This window comes from Manis pentadactyla, chromosome 9 (assembly GCF_030020395.1).
Source record: "Manis pentadactyla isolate mManPen7 chromosome 9, mManPen7.hap1, whole genome shotgun sequence".
NCBI classification, from domain to species: domain Eukaryota; kingdom Metazoa; phylum Chordata; class Mammalia; order Pholidota; family Manidae; genus Manis; species Manis pentadactyla.
In genome coordinates, this window is record NC_080027.1 from 75,663,027 (window position 1) to 75,675,449 (window position 12,423).

Genomic DNA, 12,423 nt, shown 5'->3' on the forward strand with positions numbered 1-12,423 from the left:
TTTTTTTTTCTGACAGTTACAGATAATAGGATTGTTGATGGCAGTGAAGTGGGCCACAGGACGACCATGTAACACCCATCCTACTGATAGAATACCCAGTAATTCTCCTTCTCAAGTCCCTGTGAAACATGTGCTATTGGGAAAAATCATAGAAAGAAGAGTAGTAGAAGACGACTTTAATTTCATGAGTACTCCGTTTCTGCAAGGCATTATACCAAACATTTTTAATTGCTTATCTTACTTAACACCTGCAATAAACCTATGGTAGAGGTTTATTGTTATCATTATCCTCAGTTTACAGGCTGGACGATGGAAAGACCATATTAAAGAGGTTAACTTGCCCAAGAAAAACATCCATAAATGATGGGAACAGAATTCAAATCTTGGCCCATGTTTTAAACCATAATAGTCTACACCCCATGTATATTCATATTTGTATATACACACACATAAATATATACACACCCACATCTATACTTTATTCTGTGTATATGGGTATTCAAACTTGAACACATCCATACCAAGCCATCTACATCAAAGATGAATTCATAAACATATAAATGGCTAGCAAGGGCTGAATCTTTGCAAGTGTGTCATGGGTTACTGAAGCCTAACTAGGCAGGATACTCTTAAAAGGGAGAGCTGGTTTTATTCCTTACCCATTGCCACCATAGCCATCTAGACTGAAACAAGTCTGGGCAGATAGAGAAGGTAGGTAATGCTAGGGCTCGAGAAGCTGTGTTGCATGACAACAAGAGCAATTATTTAGCAAAGGCAGGAATAAAGTCGTTCCCAGGAATAGCTAAGGAGGGGTTCATGAACAGCTCAAACTCATGCTGTCTCTATGAATACAGCTCCAGTGTAAACAGCCCAGACCACTTCCGGGTGTACAAATAAGGGTCATGGTGACTCAGACTATTCCAGAACCTGCAGAAATGAGGGTAAATAACACAGGATTGGAGACAAACCTCTGTGTGTGTGTGTGTGGTAGAGGGAAAGGGAGGAGGAGACAGTAATTGGGGAACAGACTTTGGACTCAGCACCCCAGGGATGAAGAGGAGGCTCAGTCTCCTTATTTTTGAAGACAGTGTGACTGCCATCAAAGATACAATCTAGTTGGGAAGTCAAGGCACAGGTGTCATCACTCCCCAACTGCCACATCACCATATGATCATTAATCAGGTTCCAGTCTCAGTTTGTCCAATGATCCCAGACCAACAACATTCTTTTAAACAATTTCCTTGATGAACCATGCAGGTCAATGCTGGCAAGGACTTTTCTCACAGTGACGTGAACAGGATCATCTCCATTATTCTTTCAACATCTCCGCAAGTATTAAGGGACTAGTACACCAGACGTCCTGCCCATCCCTGAGCTGAAGTCTAAATAGAAGTTAATAGAAAGGGTCATAAAACACTATGACCCTTATTTGTACACCCGAAATATTGCTTTGAAATTCCCTTCTTACTTGATCCTCTATAAGGGTGACATATTCTTCAATACTTTATTCATTATGGGCAAGAAACCAGAGTTTCCCAAATTAAAATCCATGGAGCACGATTCCACTAGATATTGTGTGATAAAAGGTTCTGTGCTCAAACAACTTTGCAAAATGTTAATAACAGCTTTCTTTATTGCAGGGCTTTGCAAAATCCATAATACCTTTGTGCAGAGTTAATCTCTACATCTCTGAGAATTATTTTATCCTAACATCTTAGGTTTTGTTTGTTTATTCTTGCTGAATATCTCCCAGCACTAGAATTCCATGAAATCCACTTTGGGAAATAAATGCCAAGCAGGACTATAAACTCTCTCAATAGAACACACGGGCCTGAAGGAAAAGGACATTACCTTATTCATCATGGGATCCCCAGCACCGAAGATCATGCCTGGCTCCTAATGGGTACTTGATAAAGTTTGCTGAATACATACATGAATGTGGACATGTGAGGCATGTGTGATTCCAGAGTAAGTTTTTGTGACAAAGAGTGATGTTAGAAATGTCTCTTGCTGTGACATCTTGCAGTACCAGGAATCCACTGGGTCTGATACTGATTAATATTTTTGTTTACTGTAGCTTGTATCTCATTTCCATAAAGACTTGAGATGTTCAGCTGTTACATTCTACCAGTAGAGCCAGGGGAGCCCGGCTGAGGACCATTCAGAAACAGGCAGTCAACCACCCACGGAGAGGCAGAAAGCCAGACCAAGAGGTCCTGTAACAAAGATTCTCTACCACCAGCCAAATCCTCCCTTCTATTGCATCCAGGTAAACCAAGGACATGCTAGAAAATAAAGAACTAGATTATGTCACCAGCTTAGAAGCAAGCTCAGGCAACTTTCCCTAGGACATCTCAAGTACTCCACATGACTAAGGTGGGATCCCACCATATGGGGATTAATTGATCACCTTTAGAGGAATTCTATAAAGTCAATGAATGTGGAACTAGGTTTGAAAAACATTGACACTTTAGTTCTTCTGAGTCCTCAAATTATTCATTTGATTTGAAGCAAACCAGCCAAACATCCCCCATCCATTTTGTGGTTTTCCATTAAACTGCCCAAAAGTGTTTCTTAACGGATCATGAATTCAGGCTATGAGGACAACTGCTGTGCCTCCCCATGAGCTAAAGTTGCCTGAATGTGTTCCTCACTCTGTTCTGGCAGTTGTGGCCCTGGTTTTCCAATCACCAAACTAACTGACTAGCCTTCTATACTTGCTGCCAAACCACTAACTCAGCCCTCTGAGACAGCCAGGACCTCAGAGAGGGTGGTGGGAGGAATAAAGGCATTTCCCCGACTCCAGAGGCAGGAGAGCGACAGAAATAGGTGTCTGTTTGTTTGATGCTCAGCCAAGAGGGCCACTTCTCTTAACCACTTGACATAAAACCCAGGACCTTAGTGTCAGGTAGTGAGTAGATCCTCACTCAAGGTTGAAATGAACTAGTTAGAACCCATCTTAGTATTAACAGAAGGCAATCATGTCTCCATCACCTGCTATATCCATCGTGTTATGACAAAAAAGAGGAGGAAAAAATGCATCCCTTTATTCATTCCAGGCCTGTTCTTCCCATTCCGTGGCTTAAGGGTTTACACACTGATGATCTTGACAGAACAAATTCATAAAGGGGCAGGGTTACATAGTGTCAGGGCTGGACTTGAAACATCTCATCCTTATTCTGTCCCTCGACAAACAGACACAGATTTTAATTATAAAATTTGACCATGATACAAAGAAATTCTCACGTCCCATGTTTAATCAGACTGAGGTGCATGACCTGTAGACATGTATGCCAGAAAATGACTGGACTTTGGTCTGCTGAGCACTCGTTTCCTTTACAGAATGGCTTCTCTTGGGCTCCACGTGATTCCACAGGGGCTGTCGATGTCTCTCTCCTTTCTCGCACATCCACTCTGCCTTCACCGTGGTGAGCACATGACCGTATTTAGGCCATTCTGAGCACCTGGAATGTCTAGGGGATAACCAGATTTCTTTACAGACTCTGTGGTCTTTTATGATTTGGCCAAAATGCAGCCAGAAAAATCTACCCTAGCTGGACCCACTGCTGACCGTGACAGTGTTGTGCAGTGTTTCAGGGCAGGCATTATGGAGTCAGACTGCCTGGGTTCAAAACATGGATGATGTCCAGCTATGTGACCTGGGCAAGCACTCCCTGCCTGAGGTCCTTCGTGTGTGAACTGGGGATAATAACACTACTACTTACCTCCTAGGTTTGCCGTGAATATTAAATAAATGCATGTAAAGCATATAGAAGAGTGCCTGGTATTTACCAAAAACTCAATAAATTATTTAGGTGGCCAAATCCAGATCAGGTCCCTTAGGTATCATAGGATGGGAGCTTCTTCAAAGAGGCCTCCACCATTGGTATTTCCATCATTGAGGGCGATGAATTTGATGTTCAACCTTTAAGCACTCCACTCACAGCCTGTATGCACTAGCTCTGCATCTGTCTCACAGATAACTGCAGCCAAGGAAGGAGTAGTGGGTAGGGAGTGGTGGGAAGTCCCATTGATTAAGAGACTAGAGTATTTCCAGCTGCCTTGATTCACTGCCTTCCTCGAATGGCTTTGTTTACAGGTATGAGGTTTGGTTTTCCCTACATTTTTTACTTCTTTCTCTCCACTATAAACCTAATGCTTTGACCCAGATTTTGTGATGACTGACAACATAGAATTCCTTAAACATAGGCCAGGCTTGAAATCTGATAGACTTTCTGCCCCTGATCAAAGCTTTCAAAGCTCCAGCTGTCCTCTGGGTCCACTCCCCTAGAATTCAGGAGCTGGAAAATGTAAATGCTGTGTTTCCCTCCCCTTTAAAATAAAATAAGGGGAGCGGGAGCTGGGTTGTGACTTTCAAATATCCACAGAATGGGGATGACAGGTCCTCCCACATGTGAGGGGAGCAGGGCACAATGTCCCTCATTTATCACTGAAATGGCACATTTCCTAATTTGCTGACACCCTAAATCAATTGCAGCTTCTACAGGTGGTCTTAGGGGAGGCAGGTAGAAAAGTTTCCTCTTGCATCAGGATTAGATGCCCTTAGTGGGGCAGATGGAAATAATTTTATGACCTAAGGCCAGTCATTAGGTCCCCCAGACACAGTTATCTCAGCCATTTCTGTCTAGCCAATGTAACTCAGATGTAGATAAATGTAAGTCAAGTCCACAGTCCCTGCCAGTGATATTCCAAAGCCCTCCCTAAGACTTCTGGATATTTCTGAGGGACTTACTTACATGCTCTAGGTGACCTCTGTCATGCCCAAAGGTGCTTTATCCCCAGCTTACTGACCCAGACATAACACCCAGCCTGATCTTCAGTTTCCACCAAAAGGTCACTGTCAAGGGCATTCATAAAAGTTAAATATCTCACCAAAGAGTTGGTGGCTGTAGAGGTGAGATCATGTTCCACAAACAGACAAATTAAAATACATTTATGTTCCTTCTTTTAAAAGTCTTGTCAAGCTACTCAATCCTCACTTAGGTTTCTCCCCATTCAGCACCTAGCCTTCCACCTTCTCTTGTTCCCTCTCCCTTTCTGCCCCATCTCTCTCAGGAAAGGAGGTCAAACACTCAGATGTCAAGAGGGACTAGCAGGTAACATACATGTGGGCCGAGAAGGTGGGGTGTCGGGCCACAGAGAGGACCCAGCCTACCTCAAGGCATTCAGGTTCAAAACATTTTTAAGCATTGTGCCCTACTGACTACTTCTGCAGGCCTTTGAACCAAGGCTGCCCATTTGCTGACCTTTAGCTCTCCAGTCTCCCTCTTTGCCACAGCCACCCAAGACAGAAAAACAGAGTGCCATCAAAACTGGAATAGCAAGGACTCTCCCCTGCCATCCAAAGCCATCCCAAGTGCAAGATTACATGTGTATCAGCTTAATCAATCCATCTATTAGATGTGTGAGTTTCAGTCAGGTACCAGGTGAGCCTGAGCTCAGAAATTAGTCTGGGCTCACCCCACACTCCACTAATCTGCCTTTGTATTCTTTTTTTAAATCATTATTGAACAAAATGTATATAACAAAATTTACCATTTTAATCACTTTTCAGTGGTTTGTGCAACCATCACTATGATCCATCTCCAGAACTCTTTCAACATGCCATGCCACACTGAAACTCTATGCCCATTAAACAATAACTACCCAATCCCTCCTCCTCCCCACCCCTGGCAAACACTGCCCCACTTACTCTAGGTACCTCACATATGTGGGATAAGAGAGTATTTGTACCCTTGTGCCTGGCTGCTTTCACTCAGCATAATGTTTCCAAGGTTCATCCACGTTGTTGCATGTGTCAGAATTTCATTCCCTTTTTAAGGCTGAGTAATATTCCATTGTGTGTATACGCCACATTTTGCTCATTGATTGCCATTTTTGTTGTTTCTCCCCTTTGGCTCTTGAGAATACTACTGCAATAGACATTAGTGTACAAATATCTGTTGGAGTCCCTGCTTTCTTGGCTTTGTGTATACACTCAGAAGTGGATTTGCTACATCAAATGTTGAATTTTTCAAGGAACCATGCCTGTGAATCTTTGAACAGGTCACAGAATCTCTCTAATCATCATCCTTAGAATGAGGATCACAATAGCCCCTACCTTATTAGGGTGGTCTGAGAATTAATGCATATAAAGCATTCAACTCAAAGACGGGTCACGTCATAAATGTTCAGAGATGTTTAATTTTGTAGTTCCCTGAAATCAAGGTGCTCAAACTGCATGATCTCTAAAGTTAATCCCAGCTCCAAAAATCTATGATCCCACCATTAAATTATTTTCCTGTTGAGAAAAGCCAGGAGCTCTCAGTATATATATCAGGAGAACACCCTCTTCATGGTCCCCACAAAAATCCACCCTGCCAAGAAGGCTCAGTTTTCATAGCTCTGTCCTTGGAATTTGCTAACACATCCCATTATAAACCAACATCTAATTTTTCTTGTCATTCGTTCCCCTTGCTTTCTTTCCACATTCCCTTTCTAGGCTGGCTGCTCCTGCCTACGGAAAATCTGTGCTTTGCATTATCTTCCCTGGTTGCCTTTGTCTTCATTTCCCACAAGCTAATGTCTGTGGGAAGCAGCACTTGTGAAGTTATCCATATTAAGGTTTCATTCCCAAGTGTCACATATTTTAAATGAGTTTTTCCTCTTAGGCAGATGCTGCTGGCAGAGCTACTGCTGTTTGGTGAAGCCAGTGGAGTTGGGTTTCTCCCCTCACATGCTGTTTATGTTGGTTTATCGCTTGGCCTAATATTTGGATTCACATCCCCCAACATGTGTCCCATGCCGATGAGCAACAACAACCTCCTGCGCTATCCCAGTGGAGGTTTACATTTCATCAGATCTCTTTTTAGAAAAGTAATTAAAGTAGATCTGCTTCCAAGCTTTTCTTGACAGGGCCAGATTCAGAATTCCAGCAGGGAGTGGACTCGCTCACTACTTGGAGAAGTATTTTCCTTCTTCGCTTTATTCCTCCATCTTTCCTCTAACTGTGAACACTCACCAACTGAAAAATATCCTTGCTAGACACATGAGGTTACTCTCCAGTTCCTTCAGCAGCTTGGATGCCCGGGAACCATGCACTCTCCCTGAAGCTTTTCCACAACAAAAGGTAAAAGAGATTCTCAGGTCAGAAGTAAATGTTTTTTTCAGATCCTGGGCAAGAAAAAAGGGGCATCTGAGCTTTGCTTTTTTAACTTTTATGGCTTTGAGCCCTCTCACCTGCCACGTAATAAAAAAAAAAAAAAAAAAGAGGGGGAAGCAGGGGAGTTTAATGCCACCTTGAAGAAACTGGTCCACTGAGCCCAGGAGCTCTGGGAAGGAACCAGGCAGACTCCTCCTGAGCTGGGCTAGGGACACCATGCCTAGAGATTCAGCTCCAGAAGGTAGAGATGCAGCAGGGAGGAGTCTTAATGCAAAGTTGTCATACCCCTGAGCAAGTGTTTGGACTTAGGGATTACCAGGCCCCTCAGGGTCTCCTTCTTCCTTCACAGCTGTCTTTGGGCTGCTCCACTTGCTACTGAGGCAAAATGCAAATGAAACATCCTCTCCAGTTTGAGAGTAGGTTACTGTGGAAGTTTTCACCTGGGGCCAGCAGGCTACAGAAAGATGCAAAGTACTGACCAAAATGGGGGTCTTTTCATGCATCTCGGCTTTCTGTTCATCAGGAGGGGATGTACTTCACTGTCAAGTCCCCTTCTAGGCAGTAGGCTATTGTATTTTGCACCCTCATCCCACTTGTCTTATTTCATCCTTGGGCACTTACCAGCTGCTTGCAGCAATGGAGCACCCACCTCCAAACTAGAACAGAGGGGACAGGAAACCAGCTCAGATGGGGAACAGCAGAGGCTCACACAGTCTCTGCTCCACACAAAGTTGCCCTATTTGGCAAATCTAGGTTGGCCTGCACTTGCCTCATGAGGTCTCACCTTACCTTCTGACACCTCACCCTTCAAGCCTTATGTTCCTGAGAAGTCCCCACTTCACCTGCCTGCCAGCCAGTGATTACAAGACAAATGCACCATCCCCTTGCTTCTGCCCTCAGCTGGGGTCAAAAGGCTCCCAAGAGCTCTGAGTCTCATTTCAGCCTCACTTGCCCAGAGCGCCCGTTTGACATGGGGTTTGTGGCTCAGAAAATGACATAATGAAAAGCACAGAAGCCAGAGCTCTTCCTAAACAAACCCTGTGCATCCCCAGAAATAGCGTGCACTTTTAACCTCGGCTTCTTCTCTTTGGTTCTCATTCCCACCGGGAGGGAAGTGTTTGCTGAGTGGGTAAGTCTCCCTGGCTAGGGATCTGTCCTGAAGGGTGTGACCAAGATTTCATCAGGCAGCGCTGACCAGGAGGAATGCCCTCCCTGCAAGCCCTGCTCTCTATTTGTCTCTCTCCCTCTCGAGCACCTCTGACAGGGCTCTTTCCAGGGGAATCTTAATTTTTGCAAGTCAGAGTGGGTAAATCAGACTGGATGGATTTCCACAGGTAATTTCGTGCTTTAAAGGAATAAAATTAAAACAAGTAAATTAAACTGGTACCCAGTTTAATTCAGTCCCACAAGTTGGGATGACAAAACGGTGTCACTTTCTCAGGGAGGACAGATGCTCCAGCACCACCGGCCAATTCCTCAGGATTGGGGCTAGAGGAGCAGCCCCCACACTCCGCAGCTCCCTACCAGACCCCAGGAAATGTCCCCTCCTCGGGACCCAGAACGCTACTCACAGTACCTCTTGGCAAGGCCGAGATGAGAAAGAGCTGCAGGAATGTGAGCCCCAGCTGCGGCCACCAGCCCCGCTCCATCGTTCCGGCGGCGGTGCCGATGACTGCTGGGGAGGGGCGGAGGAGGCCAGCAGCGGGCAGGCGGCTCTTACAGGGACCTCCCCAAGCCCCAGCTGAGCGGGAGCTCGGGTTTCAGCTGGCCGGGCTCTCCCATCCTCATCCGAGGGGAACCACCGTCAGCGACGTCAGTCCGAACCTCTGCTCGGCGCAGCCTTAACCCTTGCGGGGCCCTAGGAGGTGTGGCCACGCGGGGAGCCCCGGGCCGGGGCTGGAAGCGCTGCCGCGGGGCTCAGAAGCCAGTCCCAGCAGGCTGGGCTCCCTCCGCCGGGCTCGTCGGGGGGCCGGCTGGCAGCCCCGAGGATTGGGGCAGAGGTGGGGGCGCGGTGGGAGGGGGGCGATCAGGTGAGGCCTCGGGTCCCACACTCACACCTCCCACCCACTCCGGGAGCCTGCCCGGCGAGCTCGAGCCCCTCTGCCTGCCCTGAGTGCACAGGGCCTGCTAGATTGAAAGAAGGTGCGGCTCGGGAGCCATTTCCTCCTCCCCTCCAGCCCGGCTCTCCTTCTCCCTCAGCGTTTGCTCTAGGTGTTCCCAGCATGGATACCCAGTCCTTGGCATCTGTAAGCTGCTGGAAAAATTCACCCTCCCGTGATGCCCATCACGGTAAACTCAGCAGCATAAATAGGTCCTGCACACACGCCAGGCAGGATATTAGGCTCAGGGAGAGAAAAATATACAGGACACTGCCTCCCTTGTGAGGGCGTTTGGTTTAGGTACAGATAGCAAATGACATCTTGAAGTGAGGAAGAAGGATGCCTTAGGGGATAATAGCTGATAATTTTGAAAAATTTCTCCATGCCAGGCCTCTAGGTACCTAACACATATTAACTCATTTATTCCTTCAAAAAAACATATCATCTCCAACTTACAGATAGGGAAACTGAGTCACTGAGCATTCAACAGCTCATCCAAGGTCATATAGCTTGAACTCAGGCACCTTGGGTACAAAGACTATGGTGCCAACCACCATGCTCTACTGCTTCTTATCATGCTGTGTATACAGCATTTTATTCAACCCTTATATACACCATGTACAACAGATGATATTGTCCACATAGCACAGATGCAGAAACCAAGACTCAGAGATTACGTGACTTGCTCAGTGTCCCTCAGCTGGGAGTGGCAGAGCAGGACTCCCCCACCAGGTGTGACTCAGGGAAGCACTGGGGCTTTGGGCCAGGCTTGGTCCCAGTTTGACCATCAAATAAAAAACCATACTTGGGAGAAGCCAGTGACAGATCAGGCCTAGGGCTGTGGAGAGGTTTCCCTGAGCTAGAGAAGCTTGAACCTGGGGCCTGATACAGACAGAGGTAGACTCTCAATCCGTGGAGGGCAGCTGGGAGGCCTTTCCAGGAGAAGGACTGAATTTGGCTAGTGCCACTGGAAAATAATGAGTATTTACCTGTTTCTATTATAATTGTACATGTATCCTTTTCCTCAAAGGATCCATGGTAACGTGTATCCCACTAAAATGCAGTTTAAACAGTTTCAATAAAAATATTTATTTCAGAACAAAAATCAGCTCAAGAGGATAGACAATATGTCTAGTTTGGATGTGGCAGGGAGCAGGGAAAGAGGAAGCATGAGGTCAGGATGTTTGGATTTTATTCTGTTGTTAGTGGGGGGTCTGCATTTTAGGACCAGGGGGAGCAGGATCCAAAGCAAAGTCTTAGGAAGAACAGTCACCCTGGTATCCATGCTGAGGGCTGGAGGAGGCCAAGGCTGGCACAAGGCTGGGACTATTGACAAAGGCCTGGAGTGCGGAGTAAGCTATAGGAGTGGAAGGGAAAACATGGTGGAAGAAACCTGGGGAAGGAAAATACCCAGAGCTCAGACCAGGCTGGATAGGTGGGAGCCCTGACACAGGTGCTCCTCTGGAAAAGGAATTCCTAATTCCCAGCCCTGCCTCTGGGGCCCACTGCAGCAAAGTGCCAAGGAGCAAGAACTCAACAGTCAGAGACTCGTATTCAAATCCTTGATTCACCACTTTCTGACTATGTGACTGAGAGAATATAGAAGGTACGGATTGGTCTCTGCCTCTAGTTCCTGGCACAGAGGTCCTGAAACCCTTATCATTTCCTGGACAACAGGAGTGGTTTTTGTTCTAATGAGGTGACTCTAGGTGGGCTCCTGGCTGGCTCTTTGGTCTAGAAATACCAAGCCATGATTAGAACTTGGAATTTTCAGCCTTATCCCCCATTCTCTTCAGGCAAGAAAGGGGCTGAAAATGAAGTCAGTGATCCATTATGCCTACATGATGAAGCCTTCATAAAATTCCCAACAGTCCAGGGCTCAGAGAGTTCCCAGGTTGGGGAACACAACCTATGTACCAGAAGGACAGTGCACCCCAACTCTACAGGGACAGAAGCTCGTGCATTTGGGACCATTCCAGACCTCACCCTATGTATCTCTTCATCTGGCTGTTCATCTTTACCTTTTTATCACATCCTTTTATACACTGGTAAACATAAGTAAGCATTTCCCTGAATTCTTTGAGCCACTTGAACAAATAATTGAATCTGAGGGGAGGAAACCATGAGACCCTCCAATCTGTAGGCAAGTTGGACAGAAGTTGTGGGTAAATGGGGGACCTACTACTTGTGATTGGCATCTGAAGTGGGGGGCAGTCTTGTGGAACTGAGCACTAAACCTGTGTATCTGACACTATCACCAGGTAGGTAGTATCAGAACTGAGTAAAAACATAGGACACCCAGCTGGTTTTGCAGAATTGCCTGGTGTGGGGGAAACCACACACACATATTTGGGACCAGAAGTATCAGAAGTGAGTGTGGTAGTAATGTGAGAGTAAAGAAGACACACAGGAGAAAGACACAGAAGGAAGGACTGGGGGTATTTTTCTAATCCAATAACCTACACTAAGCTAGCTAAGTTTTCTCAGTTTTCTCATCTGTAAAATAGAAATAATAATCAAACCTGCTTTGTCGACTGTTGGAAGAATTTAATGAGATTATGTACATATGGTGCTTAGTACAGTGAATAGTTCATACTAATGCTCAATAAATATTAATCTTTATCTGCATTATCTGTCTGAATCTGACCCCAAGGAAATCCTATGGTATGGGCCTTCTTCTTCGCCCTCAAACACCCTATCCAGGTGAAATTTATTTAAAGCAAATACCAACAATAGCCATAAAAAGGGGGGTTGGAGGTTGGTAAATACCAAAGGCCAGTATATCTAGGGGTGGAGAGCAGAGGTTAGAAGAGAGGAACTTCACTTTGTTGCTGGCTAAGCAGCCCTGGTCCTTTATGATGGGAGTGGGGAGGAGATGACTGAGTTTCCAAATGACAGTAGGAATAAGGGCCTCTCAGGAGTCCGTTTCTACCATCAGCTGACAGTATCCCTTCCTTCTTTCCTCATCTCCCTCAGAGTTGATACCCAGCAGCCTCAGCCTTATGGCAACTATACCCAAACAGGGTGGAGCCCCAGGTGATGGACCTGGCTGCTCCCTAAGGAGGTGCCTGGTACCAGTCTTTGCTTCTCCAGCCTTTGGGGATGGGAAACAGGCCCTCAGCCCTGCTCCTGGAATGCCCATGGTAGTAAATGATCCCTGCT

General features: G+C 46.0%; 1 protein-coding gene across 4 annotated transcripts in view; it reads right to left on the reverse strand.

Moving 5' to 3' along the window:
- Positions 1-12,423, reverse strand: part of PAMR1 (peptidase domain containing associated with muscle regeneration 1) — a 158,051-nt gene that overhangs the window by 67,560 nt on the left and 78,068 nt on the right. Inside the window, exon 1 of one of the 4 annotated variants that reach the window (XM_057507554.1) lies at positions 8,739-9,009. The exons of the other annotated variants lie outside the window; for them this stretch is intronic. Coding sequence (XP_057363537.1) covers positions 8,739-8,811 — 73 coding nt within the window. The 5' untranslated portion in view covers positions 8,812-9,009. Of the gene's footprint in view, positions 1-8,738; positions 9,010-12,423 lie in introns of those variants that run through there. 4 annotated transcript variants of the gene reach the window in all.